The sequence below is a fragment of the Perna viridis genome, chromosome 4, assembly GCF_037379345.1.
Source record: "Perna viridis isolate PV_CMFRI_1.1 ecotype Kerala chromosome 4, ASM3737934v1, whole genome shotgun sequence".
NCBI classification, from domain to species: domain Eukaryota; kingdom Metazoa; phylum Mollusca; class Bivalvia; order Mytilida; family Mytilidae; genus Perna; species Perna viridis.
In genome coordinates, this window is record NC_142448.1 from 3,224,318 (window position 1) to 3,237,085 (window position 12,768).

A 12,768-nucleotide genomic window follows, 5' to 3' on the forward strand; every position below is an offset into this window, starting at 1 on the left:
ATGATAGTACTGTGTGACAGCATTATGACTAACATTCAACAGATTATTTTGTCTAGAGATGGTATATCTATGATAGTTCTGTGTGACAACATTATGACTGACATTCAACAGTATGAGAATGAAGGCTTCTTTTTTTTTTTTTTTTTTTTAAAGTTGTACCATGATATCTATGATACCCTTCACAATAAGTAAGTCTCTAATTTAAAACCTATAAGAAAAGTGAAAATATTAATGTTTTTTTTTTTAAATCTATACCTTATCACAGTGTGCTTCTCTTTCCTGAGGATTTCTTTATTATCGGTAAACAGTATGGTATGATATCTCTGAGGTGCACTACACCCTGGGATTATCCCCCTCGCTCCAGTTGTCACACCTTGCAGCATACCATTGTATACTAATAAATCATCCACCAAGAGCTGAAAATTTTAACAAAACAATGAATTACAATGTTTTTGGGTCACCAATTAAGGCCTTTCTATGTCATCATAACATTCTGATTTCTACTTCACGATATATTAAGAATTGTTGTCTTAATTACTTTCAGTAAGTTCAACACACATGTACTATCAATTACCCATCTGCAGATCATCCCTTAATATTAAATACCAACAATATAAAAGTAACATAAAATCTGAGAGCAAAAGCTCACTAGTGATACCCCCAATTTTTTCGGCATACAGAAAGTAGATGTCACACAAGTACAAAAAAGCACTCCTTGATGCATTATACCATATGAAGAATTTATAAAAATAGTCTGTGATTTACAGGAGCTAAGATATCTAAGGGGAAAACTTCCATTATGAACCACTTAAAAAATTAAAACAAGTTGATCAATAAACAGAAAGTAAATAAGCAAGGAACAGTACAAGTCATCATTCAAAAGTTTATTGTGTAAAATTTCAATTAAGAATGTAAAACATAATTAATAACAATAGATAATGTTTGAACAACTCCTGAGTTGCATGTATGATTTTGACTTACAGCAAAGTCTTTAGCTCCTCGATTTGGAGTTTTGCTGTAGTTCCATAATTTTATCATTGACACTGATGTGGGCTGGTCAAAAATCACATAAACCCTGTTTAACTGAAAATATAATATACATGTGGAATGCAAAGGAAAAAACATTTATAAATCTCTCTAGAAAGGGAAACGTGTAGAATATTATACTTCCATTGAATAGTAAATTTGCCTAACTGAAAAGAAAGAAATTGAAATTAAAACAAGATGCTCTAGAGAGCCTGAATCGCTCACCTGGTCAAAAATAATCTTTTAAGCTTTCTAAAGCTGGACTCTTTACCTTACTTAGTTATCCACCAGGTTTTCGTATTACAAAATAAATCTTTCATAGCCATTTTTGGACTCTTTAAGAGTAATAACTCCAACATCAATCAACAGATCTTTATGAAAATTTCGGCATAAATCCGTCTCACCATACGGACCTTTCAGAAAATTTTGGCACAGGTCCAACTCATCCAGCTGAACAAGTATACCAGTAAACCATGCTAAGGAGAAGATTTCCCAAGTTGGAAATGTAAAATTCAGTATATAAAAATCCATTTCAGGACCCACAACATATTCAATCGTCTATGAAACTTTCTGAAAATTTCAGCATATGTCCATCTCATCATTTTGAACAATTTTACTCCCCTGCCAGATTTTACCTAAAAACAACTTCTTTTGAGTTATGTGCAAAATCAAACAATTTGAACCCTAAAGACTATTTTTAGTAACAGTGGCCATGTTTTTTGCCAGTTAAAAAATCTGCAAGCACAGTTTGCTGAAGATGCTCTAAATAACATTCATGCTAAGTTTTGTTTCAATTGATCTAGTATTTTCAGAGGAGATGATTTTCGTTGGAAATGTAAACTTCAGGAAAAAATCCACTTCAGGACACCAAACTCATTCATCCGTCAATGGATCTTATGAAAATTTTGATGTAGGCCCATCCCATTATGCTGAACAATTTTACCCTGCAGAATTTAGCAAACTCAACTGTAATTGAGTTATTTCCAAAATTCTGCAATTTGACCCCTATGGTCTATTTTTAGTAATGGCGGCCATGTTTTGTGCCAGATAAAAAAATCCCCACATAAGGATTGTTAAGAGTACCCAAAGGAATATTCAAGCAAAGTTTGGTTACATTGTTTCAAATAGTTTCAGAAGAAAAGATGTTTGGAAAAGTTAATGAACGATGACAGACACATAGTGATCCTAAAAAACCTCCAAAATAATATAATAAAAGGTGACTTAACAAGTCTATGGTACTATTTCCTCTGTTGTCATTATATGTATCTATGGTAATATACAAAGTTAAGGATGAACATAAACTTACTATGGAAGGAAGTATAGGAGCCACCCACATGTGTGTGCCATCCATTGTATCATTAAAACCATCAATCAGTTTATCTGGAGTTCTTATATCATTGGAGTTACCATCTAATACATTAACACTGTCTGGGTAGGCAGCTATATCTATAATCCAGAAATAAGAATGAGTCATGATGAGTTAAAATAACTTTTTGCAATTTGTCCATTGAATCTACAGACTGATTACTATCCAGTATTGATACGTTGAAAAGTAAAATACAGCTGTACTTAAAATTAGCATAAAACTGTTGTTAATAGATTTCCTCAGGGTAGCATTTAGTTCAAGAACTGCATACAGGCAATATTTTTATTCAATATAATAACATGAAAAAATACCTACATCAACAAGTATTACTTACTGATTTCTGTAACCATTATTCACTATTACTTACTGATTTCTGTAACCTTTATTCATTATTACTTACTGATTTCTGTAACCATTATTCACTATTACTTACTGATTTCTGTAACCTTTATTCACTATTACTTACTGATTTCTGTAATCTTTATTCATTATTACTTACTGATTTCTGTAACCATTATTCACTATTACTTACTGATTTCTGTAACCTTTATTCACTATTACTAACTGATTTCTGTAACCTTAATCACCATTACATACTGTATTCTGTAACCTTTATTCACATATTACTTACTGTTTTCTGTAAGTTCTATTTTGTTATGTTGAGAATCATAAAACTCCAAACCATTGAGTCCTACATAGTAAGGATCACCCCATGTTGTTATTAATTGTAACTGGTAAATAACTAAATACAGTTAAGGATGTTCAATGGATACCACAAGGTATATTAAGAACGACGTCATCTTTGTCTACATGTGAAGCCTATAATAGGGTAGAGTATTTTTTCTAATTTTGAAGCTATATTTCCATAGTTGAATCTGTGTTACTGGTAAAGTTCTTGAACACACATGACAAATTTCTTCAAGATAATATGTTTTGCTTGTGTCAGCAGAATTGTTTAAAAAGGATACACCCACATGGCATCTGTACATTCTCATACTCCTGACTAGCTTCATCTGTTGTGTAGGATCTTCTATAATAAGTCAAAAAAAGAAAATTCAACATACAAATATGTGGCTAAAAAAAGTTGAGAAGTTTGCATAAGTGAAAAAAGTATATTTTAATCATCTTGTACAGAAAAGTTAATTAGGTGACTTTTCTTTTGATTTATTTTAAAACCAGTACATTTGATTAAAATATCCAATTAGTTTTTATCAGTACAAAACAACTGCTCCTACACAGAGGATTTTTAATTGTAAATAAAATCATATCATTATTTCATTGCGACTGGTTAACCACACTAAAGTTATCACCAGGAAACAAAGTGTCCACAGACGACAACGGTGATGATTACGACAACAACATTATTGACAACTGTGCCATAACATTAAATGACCACAAAAAGTTTGGGTCGTATAAAAAATCATAAAGAAATGAATTGGTGAATAATACAAAGTCAATCATTGTATAAAATCACACTGCAGTTCATGTTATTTCTGTAGTAGTTAAAGTGTTAAATCTTGTGACTGTAATAACAAAATATTAAAATATTCACACAACTATGTTTACATACTCATCGCCACTACAACAGAAAATACAATAACATTTAGGATTTAAAACAAGAATTGTAGACTGTACACGTATCAATGAGGTTCACATCTTTGAAGAATTTGTAGAAAATATGATTGATACGAGTTTTGACCAAAAACTGATTGACAATTTGGAATTTTAAATGCAGATTTTTCCATTTCCAAAGACATCATTCTTGATTCTTAGATTTGCTTTCTTTATCAAATTTTTTGTCTGCTCTACTTATGTAAAGTAAAGCAAAAAATTTGGTAACTGGTCATATTAGATCTCATACCTTTATTCAGATATAAATCAATTGTAAACTATAGTTTGAGCTACTTGTCTGAGGGAAACTATATTTACAACACTTGGACCTCACCTGACAGTCATTGGGTCCCCTGTTACAGCTGTAGGTTGAGGGGGCTTTGGTTGTGGACCAAAGCTAATCTCCTGAGCAAAGTCAAAATGGCAGACACCAGGGCCTTTTCTAATCAAATATCCCTCAGGTGGTGAAACCTGTTTGTTGTCAATAGTGATATGTACTATTCGAGCCTGAAATGACAAGAAAATGTAGTATTTTTTGCAAGTAAAAAGATAATTTAGATCAGTATTAATTAAGAAATGATATTTTGACTTTCAATGATTAGACTTTGAAGAAACTTAAAAATCCTTCCTGAATACATATGCAACTAAGAACAGCAATCAACTTAGCACTTTGAATATTGAAAACTATTAATTGGAGTCTGAACTAAACAAAGTAACACCTCTGCACACCAAACAATTATTTAACCAAAACATTCAATGTATGTCAAGAAACATCTTTGATGTCCCTGCACATGATCTGTCTATTGATACTTAGACAACACAATAAATTAGCTGCTAAGTAAACCAATCCTCCATAAACACACACATTTGTGTGAATAAAAACATATATGGATGAAATAATTTTCAGAAGTCTTAAACTAACAAAATAGGAGTGGTTTCCCAATGCTGATTTGAATCAAATATGATCTAAAAAATTCTCAAGTATGGCACAAGTTTTCCAATAAACAATTGGAATTTGAATTGATTATCAGTGGAACCTTGCCACCATAGACATATACATTTTCCCAAAGTTTCAGTTTAATTGGTGCAAGTGTTTATGAGTTATTGTGCAAAAACTGGAAAACACCACCTTTTAAGGAATAAATTTCTACATCTAAAATATTGCAATTTTTCACAAAAGTAATGGGAGCTTATGTATACTTTCCTAAAGTTTTATTCTAATTGGTGCTAGTGTTTTTCAGTTCTTGTGCAAAAACTTGGGGGATGACCAAGGGTAAAACAATATGTCCCTAACTTTTTGTTGTCAGTGCATATTTATCTTGAACTTCTCTTCCTGAATTTCCCTTATTTTGAATTTATATATCAACATTTTTTCTTTTCTTTTATTCTGAGACAACTATAAACCTCCAACTTACCCCTCTATATGTATCCTCCCTACTTTTATTGTAGTTCCAGATTCTAAGACCAGCTATCAGTTGGGTTTGTGAGAACTCAACAGATAGAGTATGATCACCCCCATCAGTAAATGGAATCATCCACATATGCTCATCTGACAAAGTTACATTAGTGTTGTCTACCAATCTGAAAACAAACATATATTCTTTGTACAATAATGCATTCCATAAGTATTGTTAGATTACATCAAATTCTGGATTTGATCAAAATTAATTTACAAACATTCAAGTGATCTTTAACAATATCAGACACTGTGAGAAATAATGCTTTTAATTATGAATCAAATAATTACTTATATTCACTGAAAATATATTTTAAGCAATGTATCTTCCAAGACACAATCCTAAACACATACTTATCCAATGTTCTGTCATCTTGCTCATGTCCAGGGAGTGAATGTAGATCTCTAGGACTGGCATTGACCATACTTAATGTGACAGGTAATGCTTCACCATCCTTACCCACCACTTCTAATCCAGTAAGACCCAGGTAGTGCATGTCTCCCCAGGTAGCAGTGAAATTCATCACTAATTCTGTAACAGAAATTAGAATACTTCATGTTAGCTTTAATACCTAGAGTGCTCAGAATCACTGCATGATGGTTTAAAAAGTATGTAAACATTAAAAACTGTATGTGTTATATTTTATATGAGGTGAATGTAACAATGTATAGTATTTACTTTTTCCTTTGAAGACAATAACATCTCCCTCTGTAACCATACTGGTTGCTGGTCTGGGAGGAAGTGGTGAACTGGTCCCATCTATATTCCCAACAGCTCTGGTGAAGGGTCGGTCCTGTATGAGAGAAAAATGATGTATCACAAATTCAAAATTAGAAAAAAAATCACCCAGTTTATTTTTCTCTGCAAAAATTACAAAAATTTAGATTCTTAGTAATACTGCAAGCCATTAACTGTTATGACTATAACATACTTATATTTATATATAATACAAAAAAGTTTTTTGTCAAATTCTATTAAATAATTATTATACACTTATATAAATTTAATAAAGTTTTTACATCATCGCCAGCATCAGCAGTTCTGGGTCGTTCAAACGGAACATCATCTGGTTCATCACTGTCAAACATCTCACCCTCATAAGCATCATCATTCCTTGACACAGCTTCTAAAATGTTCTCATCAGTGGTAAACAGAATTGTCTAGAAATAAAAAATATAGTTTTTTACATTCACTTATATTTTAAACTGGTATTGAACACTTGAAGTATATGGTGAAAATTTTTATGTACAAGAATATTTAATTATTTTTTTTGTGTAAACAATATTAATATGAAAACATTCTTTAATCTCTTTTTTTACATATAATCTGATCTCAATTAAAAAAAAAAAAATCTTTGTCCTTCTAATAAGAAACAGACCTTTGCATATCTGTATTTACATGGCATTTTTTAGTATAATTTTGAGTATACACTAACATCACCGAAAGCTTCAGTTCCTCCCTCTGTTCCACCACAAGCTCTCTCTATCTCGCCTTTAAATATCTCAGTTTTATCAAGTGTTACTATCACATCTTTAGCACCACGATAGGAATGAATTCTAGATTTATTGTAATTCTGTAAACATAGAAAAAACACATCTGGTTTATAAGTGTAGGTATTTAAAGTACCTGTAATCTGAGAGTATAATACAATTATTGGAGATAAACTAAAATTACAAATAACTGAAGTGATGATATTGTAGGGTTTTAGCAGATTTATAGTGACTGACTGGAAGTGTAATTTATAATGCCAATTCTTGAGATTCATTTTATTAATAATTACTTATATTATCTCCCACTGACCAAACTACATAATGACACTGAAGTAAAAGTGTTCTCTTTCTTTCTGGAAACAGTTAATTCTCCATGATATTCAAATGTAATAATGTAGATATCTGAGAGAATTCACAGCAATGGACCCTGATTCATTCCCCATAAGGGATGGCCAGGAATTTTTTCTGGGCTTAAATCAGTATCAGAGTAAAATGTTGTTTAAAAATGAGTAATTTTCAGGTTTCTTTGACTGTTTCCAAGTTAAACTTCATGTATGGTACATAAATACATAGTTCTCCTACCCAACATGACAAGATAAAAAATTTGTTTTAAAGACTTACCCAGATTCTCATTAAAGCTATTTTACAGGGTTTATCAAAGGTGATATAGATATAGTTGTGTTTCCCCTGAGTAACAGGAGCTAACCACATGTGTACATCATCTCTTGTTCTGTTGACTCCATCCAGTACATTGCTGATTACACGAGGATCTTTGTTGTACTCATCAAGTACATTAATATCTGCTGGATCAGCTGTTATCTACAATTCAAGTACAGGTCAGATTTAATGTCAAATGGTTGTTATTGAATGGAAACTTCATGTAAGGCATATGATTATGCTCAAACTAATATATCAAAAAGCAAGTTAAAATGTTTGTACTTAAATCAACAACCAAATCTAATTTCCAAAACTAATTCTATGTCTGTCCATGTATTATTCATGAATTAGTATGGTATATTTAAAATTAGAGCGCCTGAATATCTTTAATATTGCTCACGAGTTCAACTAAATATATTCTCTGTGTAAATGGATATATTTTAGATGTTTATAGTCTCTTTTCCATTCTTCTATATATTATATAGATTTATTATAAGAATTAAGCTTTTTTTCCATGCTTACAGATACAGTACTATGTCATAGGTGTAATCACAGTAAATGACTGAGAAATCAAGACTTAATTCACTTAAGTGTAATATCAAATTTATATCATTTGAAAAGTCATTTTTATAATATATTTCAATATGTCTACACTTTTCCTTGTAATGCAAAATAAATTATAGACAATACCTTAGAGATAGTGATAGCCTCCCCTGTAGAGGAGAACAGTTGTATTCCAGTTAATCCAACATAATGCCTGTCTCCCCATGTAGATAAGATATCAATGATAAGGTTCTTCCCACATGGCAGCTCTGGTATAATGAAATTTTCATCCCTGAAAAAAATAGTTCAGGAACTGACAAAAAAGGATTCAAATGTGTCAATGTACCATAATTTAGCTCCTTGCAAAAAAAAAAAAAAAACAAAAACAAAAAAAAAAAAAAAAAAAAAAAAAAGTTTTGCTCTTTCCATTGAGAAAAATGAAGGTGTAAAATTACTTTTCATAGGACATATTCTCCAATAACAAAAATAATGATAAAAGTATTTTCTACAGGGCATTATAGAGTAATAGTTATCATCAAGAACACTAGTCAATGAGCCCTGGTGTCCTGGATATTCTTAAAAACAATATAAAGCAGAAATCAATTTTATTTTAGTCTCTTTAGTCTTGAAATCTGCACTGGTCAATATGTAAGGAGTAACTTTTAACATACATACCCTGGTACCTCATTGAGTATAGAATCTACAATCTCTGTGTCTTCTTCCTCAGGGATTGTGGCCTCTTTAGGCACCTGTTTCTTAGGTGGATTTAAATACTCATCTAAGGAGTCATCTATAAAAGAATGTTGAGATTTACAAAAAAGTTGAAAGTTTTAACAAAAAAATGGGTTATGTAAAAGTGTTAGTATAAGATACAACCAAAAAAAAAATGAAATAAGAAATCAGACAACTGTAATTTATTATTCACAATCCAGATCCACATATATCACTACTCACAGTCCAGATCCATAGATATAACCAATAAAACATTACTCGTCATCCATATCTACAGATATAACCAATAAAGCGCTTCTCACCATCCAGATCCATAGATATAACCAATAAAATGCTACTTACCATCCAGATCCATAGATATTCCAACACTACACACCATCCAGATCCGTAGATATAAGCAATAAAACACTACTCACCATCCAGATCCACAGATATAAGCAATAAAATGCTACTCACCATCCAGATACCTAGATATAACAAATAAAACACTACTCACCGTCCAGATCCACAGATATAAGCAATAAAATGCTACTCACCATCCAGATACCTAGATATAACAAATAAAACACTACTCACCGTCCAGATCCACAGATATAAGCAATAAAATGCTACTCACCATCCAGATCCCTAGATATAACAAATAAAACACAACTCACCGTCCAGATCCATAGATATTCTTCCCTTCTGTTGTCTGTCAAACATTGTCAGAGAACCCCATGACTCTTCCAGATTCTTCTTCTGATTTTCCCGCCATTTTGATCTCTTTTCATTTATCTTCTGCATGGGGGTTGGCTTGTCATCCTTCTTGGCTTCCACTGAAATATTTCATTAAAACAAATCATTTAGTTTTAAATATATAATGTATACAACAAAAAAAATAAGTTTCCTTGATCATGGCTGAAGTGGACATATTTTCCTGTATCTATTTACACTAAGTATTGCAGACATACTATGAATTCAAGACTGCTCAGGAAGTATATTAAAGCTGCATTAGCTGTCATTTTCGTAAATTTTTGTTTTTGTTGAAATATGCCGAAACTTTGAATTATTTCTTCTAAATTGTACTTTTCCTGTATAATTCTATTTGATATTCACAAATAAAATGCTTTAAATACATGAAATATGTGTCGATACATTTATTGTCGTGCAAGACAAAAAATCAACCTAGATAAATTCGTATGCATGTGACTTCTGGTGACCTTAATTCGCACAGGTGCTGTAATGGTTGCTTCTTTAGTAACAAATCTGATTTCAAAGCGGAAGTGGTTATTCAACGGCAAGGAAGACAGACGGAAAAAAATTTGAATATAATGCAGGGATCTTTTTGAAATTTATGTATTGTGATATAATGTGGCTCAAATATGGTCATCATTTCTTTGAAAACTAATCAAGAAATTGATGAAATGAAATGAAAACAAGATAAGTGCTCACCTGTGTATCAGTTATTATTTTTTTAACAAGGTTAAAATATTTTTAACCCAGGTGTATGTCCTGCCGGCAATCTTTGGAAGTAATATCGAAAAATAATTAGACCAGAGCCATCGATCTTCTCTGATTAAAAAAACATTGTTTTCACAATATTCTGCAGGTATTATCAACATTTATTGCTTCAGTTGCATTACTACAAACTTATTTCATTGAATCAGCAAAATTCAGTAGAAGCAAAACTGAACAAATTTGGCAGCTAATGCAGCTTTAAACAAATGAGCATATTTATAAACACTTTATTTTGTCTATAGCGACTCTATAGATATTAGATACCTGGCTTATCTTTTTCATTATCAAATACAGTCTTTAAATCAGATTTCCTGAAATAAAAAAAGAATATGTTTTATAATTAATAGACCATTGTGGCACTGGAAATTAATTAAAATAAGAATATCTTAAACATTTCATCAAATTTTGTTTTTGTCAATTATCATTATATACCATAAATATATTGTTGTGTGACTACCTTAGATTTAATATAGAGTTATCGATAAATCCATGGAATGACAAAGAAATACCCCATTTATACTACACTGACAGATATTTTACCATTCAAAGTGAAAGTCATACTATTACTTACCAAGCTTCCAGTCACATTGTTCTTTGCTGTAGAAAATGATTGTTTTATAGTAAGTTTTTTTTTACCATATCACGTGGTAGTCATGTGACTTTTGACTTTCTAAGCTTTAAGTCACATAAATTTCTTTTTTACAGGCCCCAATGATAGTCAAGCATCAAACCAAGCTTAAATCACCACTCCTAGTGTAGTTAAGTAACTTACTGATACCCAGTTTGAATTTAAATATAAAGTTTTTTTTCTACTGTACAATGTGACAGTCACGTGACTCACCCAGCTTTAGGCCACATTGAGAGCTCTTCATCTATCAACATATCAATATCATCTTGTTTTGTTTCTGTCATATGATCATCATTTTTGTATGGAGTTCTCTGTTCTTGTCTGCTTGAAGGTGGGTTCTCAAATGGACCTACAACACATTCAGAAACTGATTTTCAGATATGAAGGATTAAATCCATTGCTTATTCATTGTCCAATAATTACCTTTATAAAAAAAAACAGGAATTTGACCTTTAGGTAGAAGTTCAAGGTCATAAACCACTATCTATGGAACGCGATACATCATCTTTAGGCGTTCAATCCACTTGCCAAATATCAAAAGCCCACATCAAAAGGAAAAAAATGATACATCCTGGATAGGAATTTGACCTTGGGGTCAAAGGTCAATATCCATGGTATGTGACACATCGTCTTTAGGTGATCTACCCACAAGTCAAATATCAAACACCCACATTGAAAAACAAAAAATTACAGCCCAGACACGTAACGGACGGAGGGACAGAGTGATCACTACAGGGCATCCACCAATTTTAGTGGCAGGGCCCTACTAAAGCTGGGAATGTGTACTTTAAAATTATATCTGTAATTTTCTACTAGAGTGCATGAATATTTTTGACATGTGTGAGTAATTTGCCTCCATGCTGTCAGCAAGCAGAAAAGGTAAAAATAAGACAGTGAAGGCGGCATAGATGAAGTGATAGTTGGCACTGAAAAATTCGAGATGTAAACAATTCAACAGGAATGTAATGATTAAGGAAATACAACAAGGAAGAAGGAAAATTACAACAAGGTTTTTCCAAGGGTTCAGTCAGACTCAGTTATAAGTTTCTTCCCCCGAGCTGAAAATTACTCTCTGTAAACAAACTTGACCAGTTACCACACTCAAACTACATGGCCCCCATATTGGTTTCAAGTTGATTGATGCATGTATGAACGATCTGGTGAAGTTCATGCATGTATGAACTTTCTGGAAACAACGTTCTCGACCAATCAAAAACGGCTATATGCATGAAGAATATCATGGTTAGAATTATTGTCCAATAATCAGCTTTATTACAATGTCATACAAGGGACACAATCCACTGCCCATTTACTGTCCAATTATCATCTTTATTACAAAGTCAAACAAGGGACACAATCCATTGCCCATTCATTGTCCTATAGTCATCTTTAATACAAAGTCATCCAAGGAACACAATCCATTGCCCATTCATTGTCCTGTAATAATCTTTAGTCTCACTAACCACTTCTAACGTTTCCATTACTTTACATGTTAAAAAAGTAATTTTCAAAGTTTCAGTATGAATTCCCAGGACAAATGACGTCTTAAAGTTGCATACCGTTGCAAAGCTTGGAAAATAAGGCTTCCAAAATCATTATGCTAATGGTACGATGATTGTAGAAATTCTTCACAAAATTTACTTGAATAAATAATACTGAAAATCCACATTTTTACCTGTTCTGCTAACTGACAGCATGGAGACAAATTACTCACACATGTAAAAAATATTCATACACTTTTGTAGTTAATTACATATATGA

General features: G+C 31.9%; 1 protein-coding gene across 2 annotated transcripts in view; it reads right to left on the bottom strand.

The window, feature by feature from the left end:
- The window catches only part of LOC148618467 (katanin-interacting protein-like), a 49,577-nt gene that overhangs the window by 2,194 nt on the left and 34,615 nt on the right, over positions 1 to 12,768 (bottom strand). For both annotated transcript variants that reach the window (XM_088577446.1, XM_088577445.1), the window contains 17 exons: positions 11,221 to 11,356; positions 10,644 to 10,690; positions 9,539 to 9,697; positions 8,826 to 8,940; positions 8,298 to 8,442; positions 7,572 to 7,769; positions 6,896 to 7,033; positions 6,480 to 6,620; positions 6,139 to 6,253; positions 5,814 to 5,991; positions 5,419 to 5,584; positions 4,338 to 4,510; positions 3,361 to 3,422; positions 3,024 to 3,134; positions 2,333 to 2,472; positions 982 to 1,083; positions 256 to 416 (listed from right to left, as the gene is read on the bottom strand). In XM_088577446.1, the coding sequence (XP_088433572.1) occupies positions 256 to 416; positions 982 to 1,083; positions 2,333 to 2,472; positions 3,024 to 3,134; positions 3,361 to 3,422; positions 4,338 to 4,510; positions 5,419 to 5,584; positions 5,814 to 5,991; positions 6,139 to 6,253; positions 6,480 to 6,620; positions 6,896 to 7,033; positions 7,572 to 7,769; positions 8,298 to 8,442; positions 8,826 to 8,940; positions 9,539 to 9,697; positions 10,644 to 10,690; positions 11,221 to 11,356 (2,287 nt within the window). The remainder of the gene's footprint in view (positions 1 to 255; positions 417 to 981; positions 1,084 to 2,332; positions 2,473 to 3,023; positions 3,135 to 3,360; positions 3,423 to 4,337; positions 4,511 to 5,418; positions 5,585 to 5,813; positions 5,992 to 6,138; positions 6,254 to 6,479; positions 6,621 to 6,895; positions 7,034 to 7,571; positions 7,770 to 8,297; positions 8,443 to 8,825; positions 8,941 to 9,538; positions 9,698 to 10,643; positions 10,691 to 11,220; positions 11,357 to 12,768) is intronic.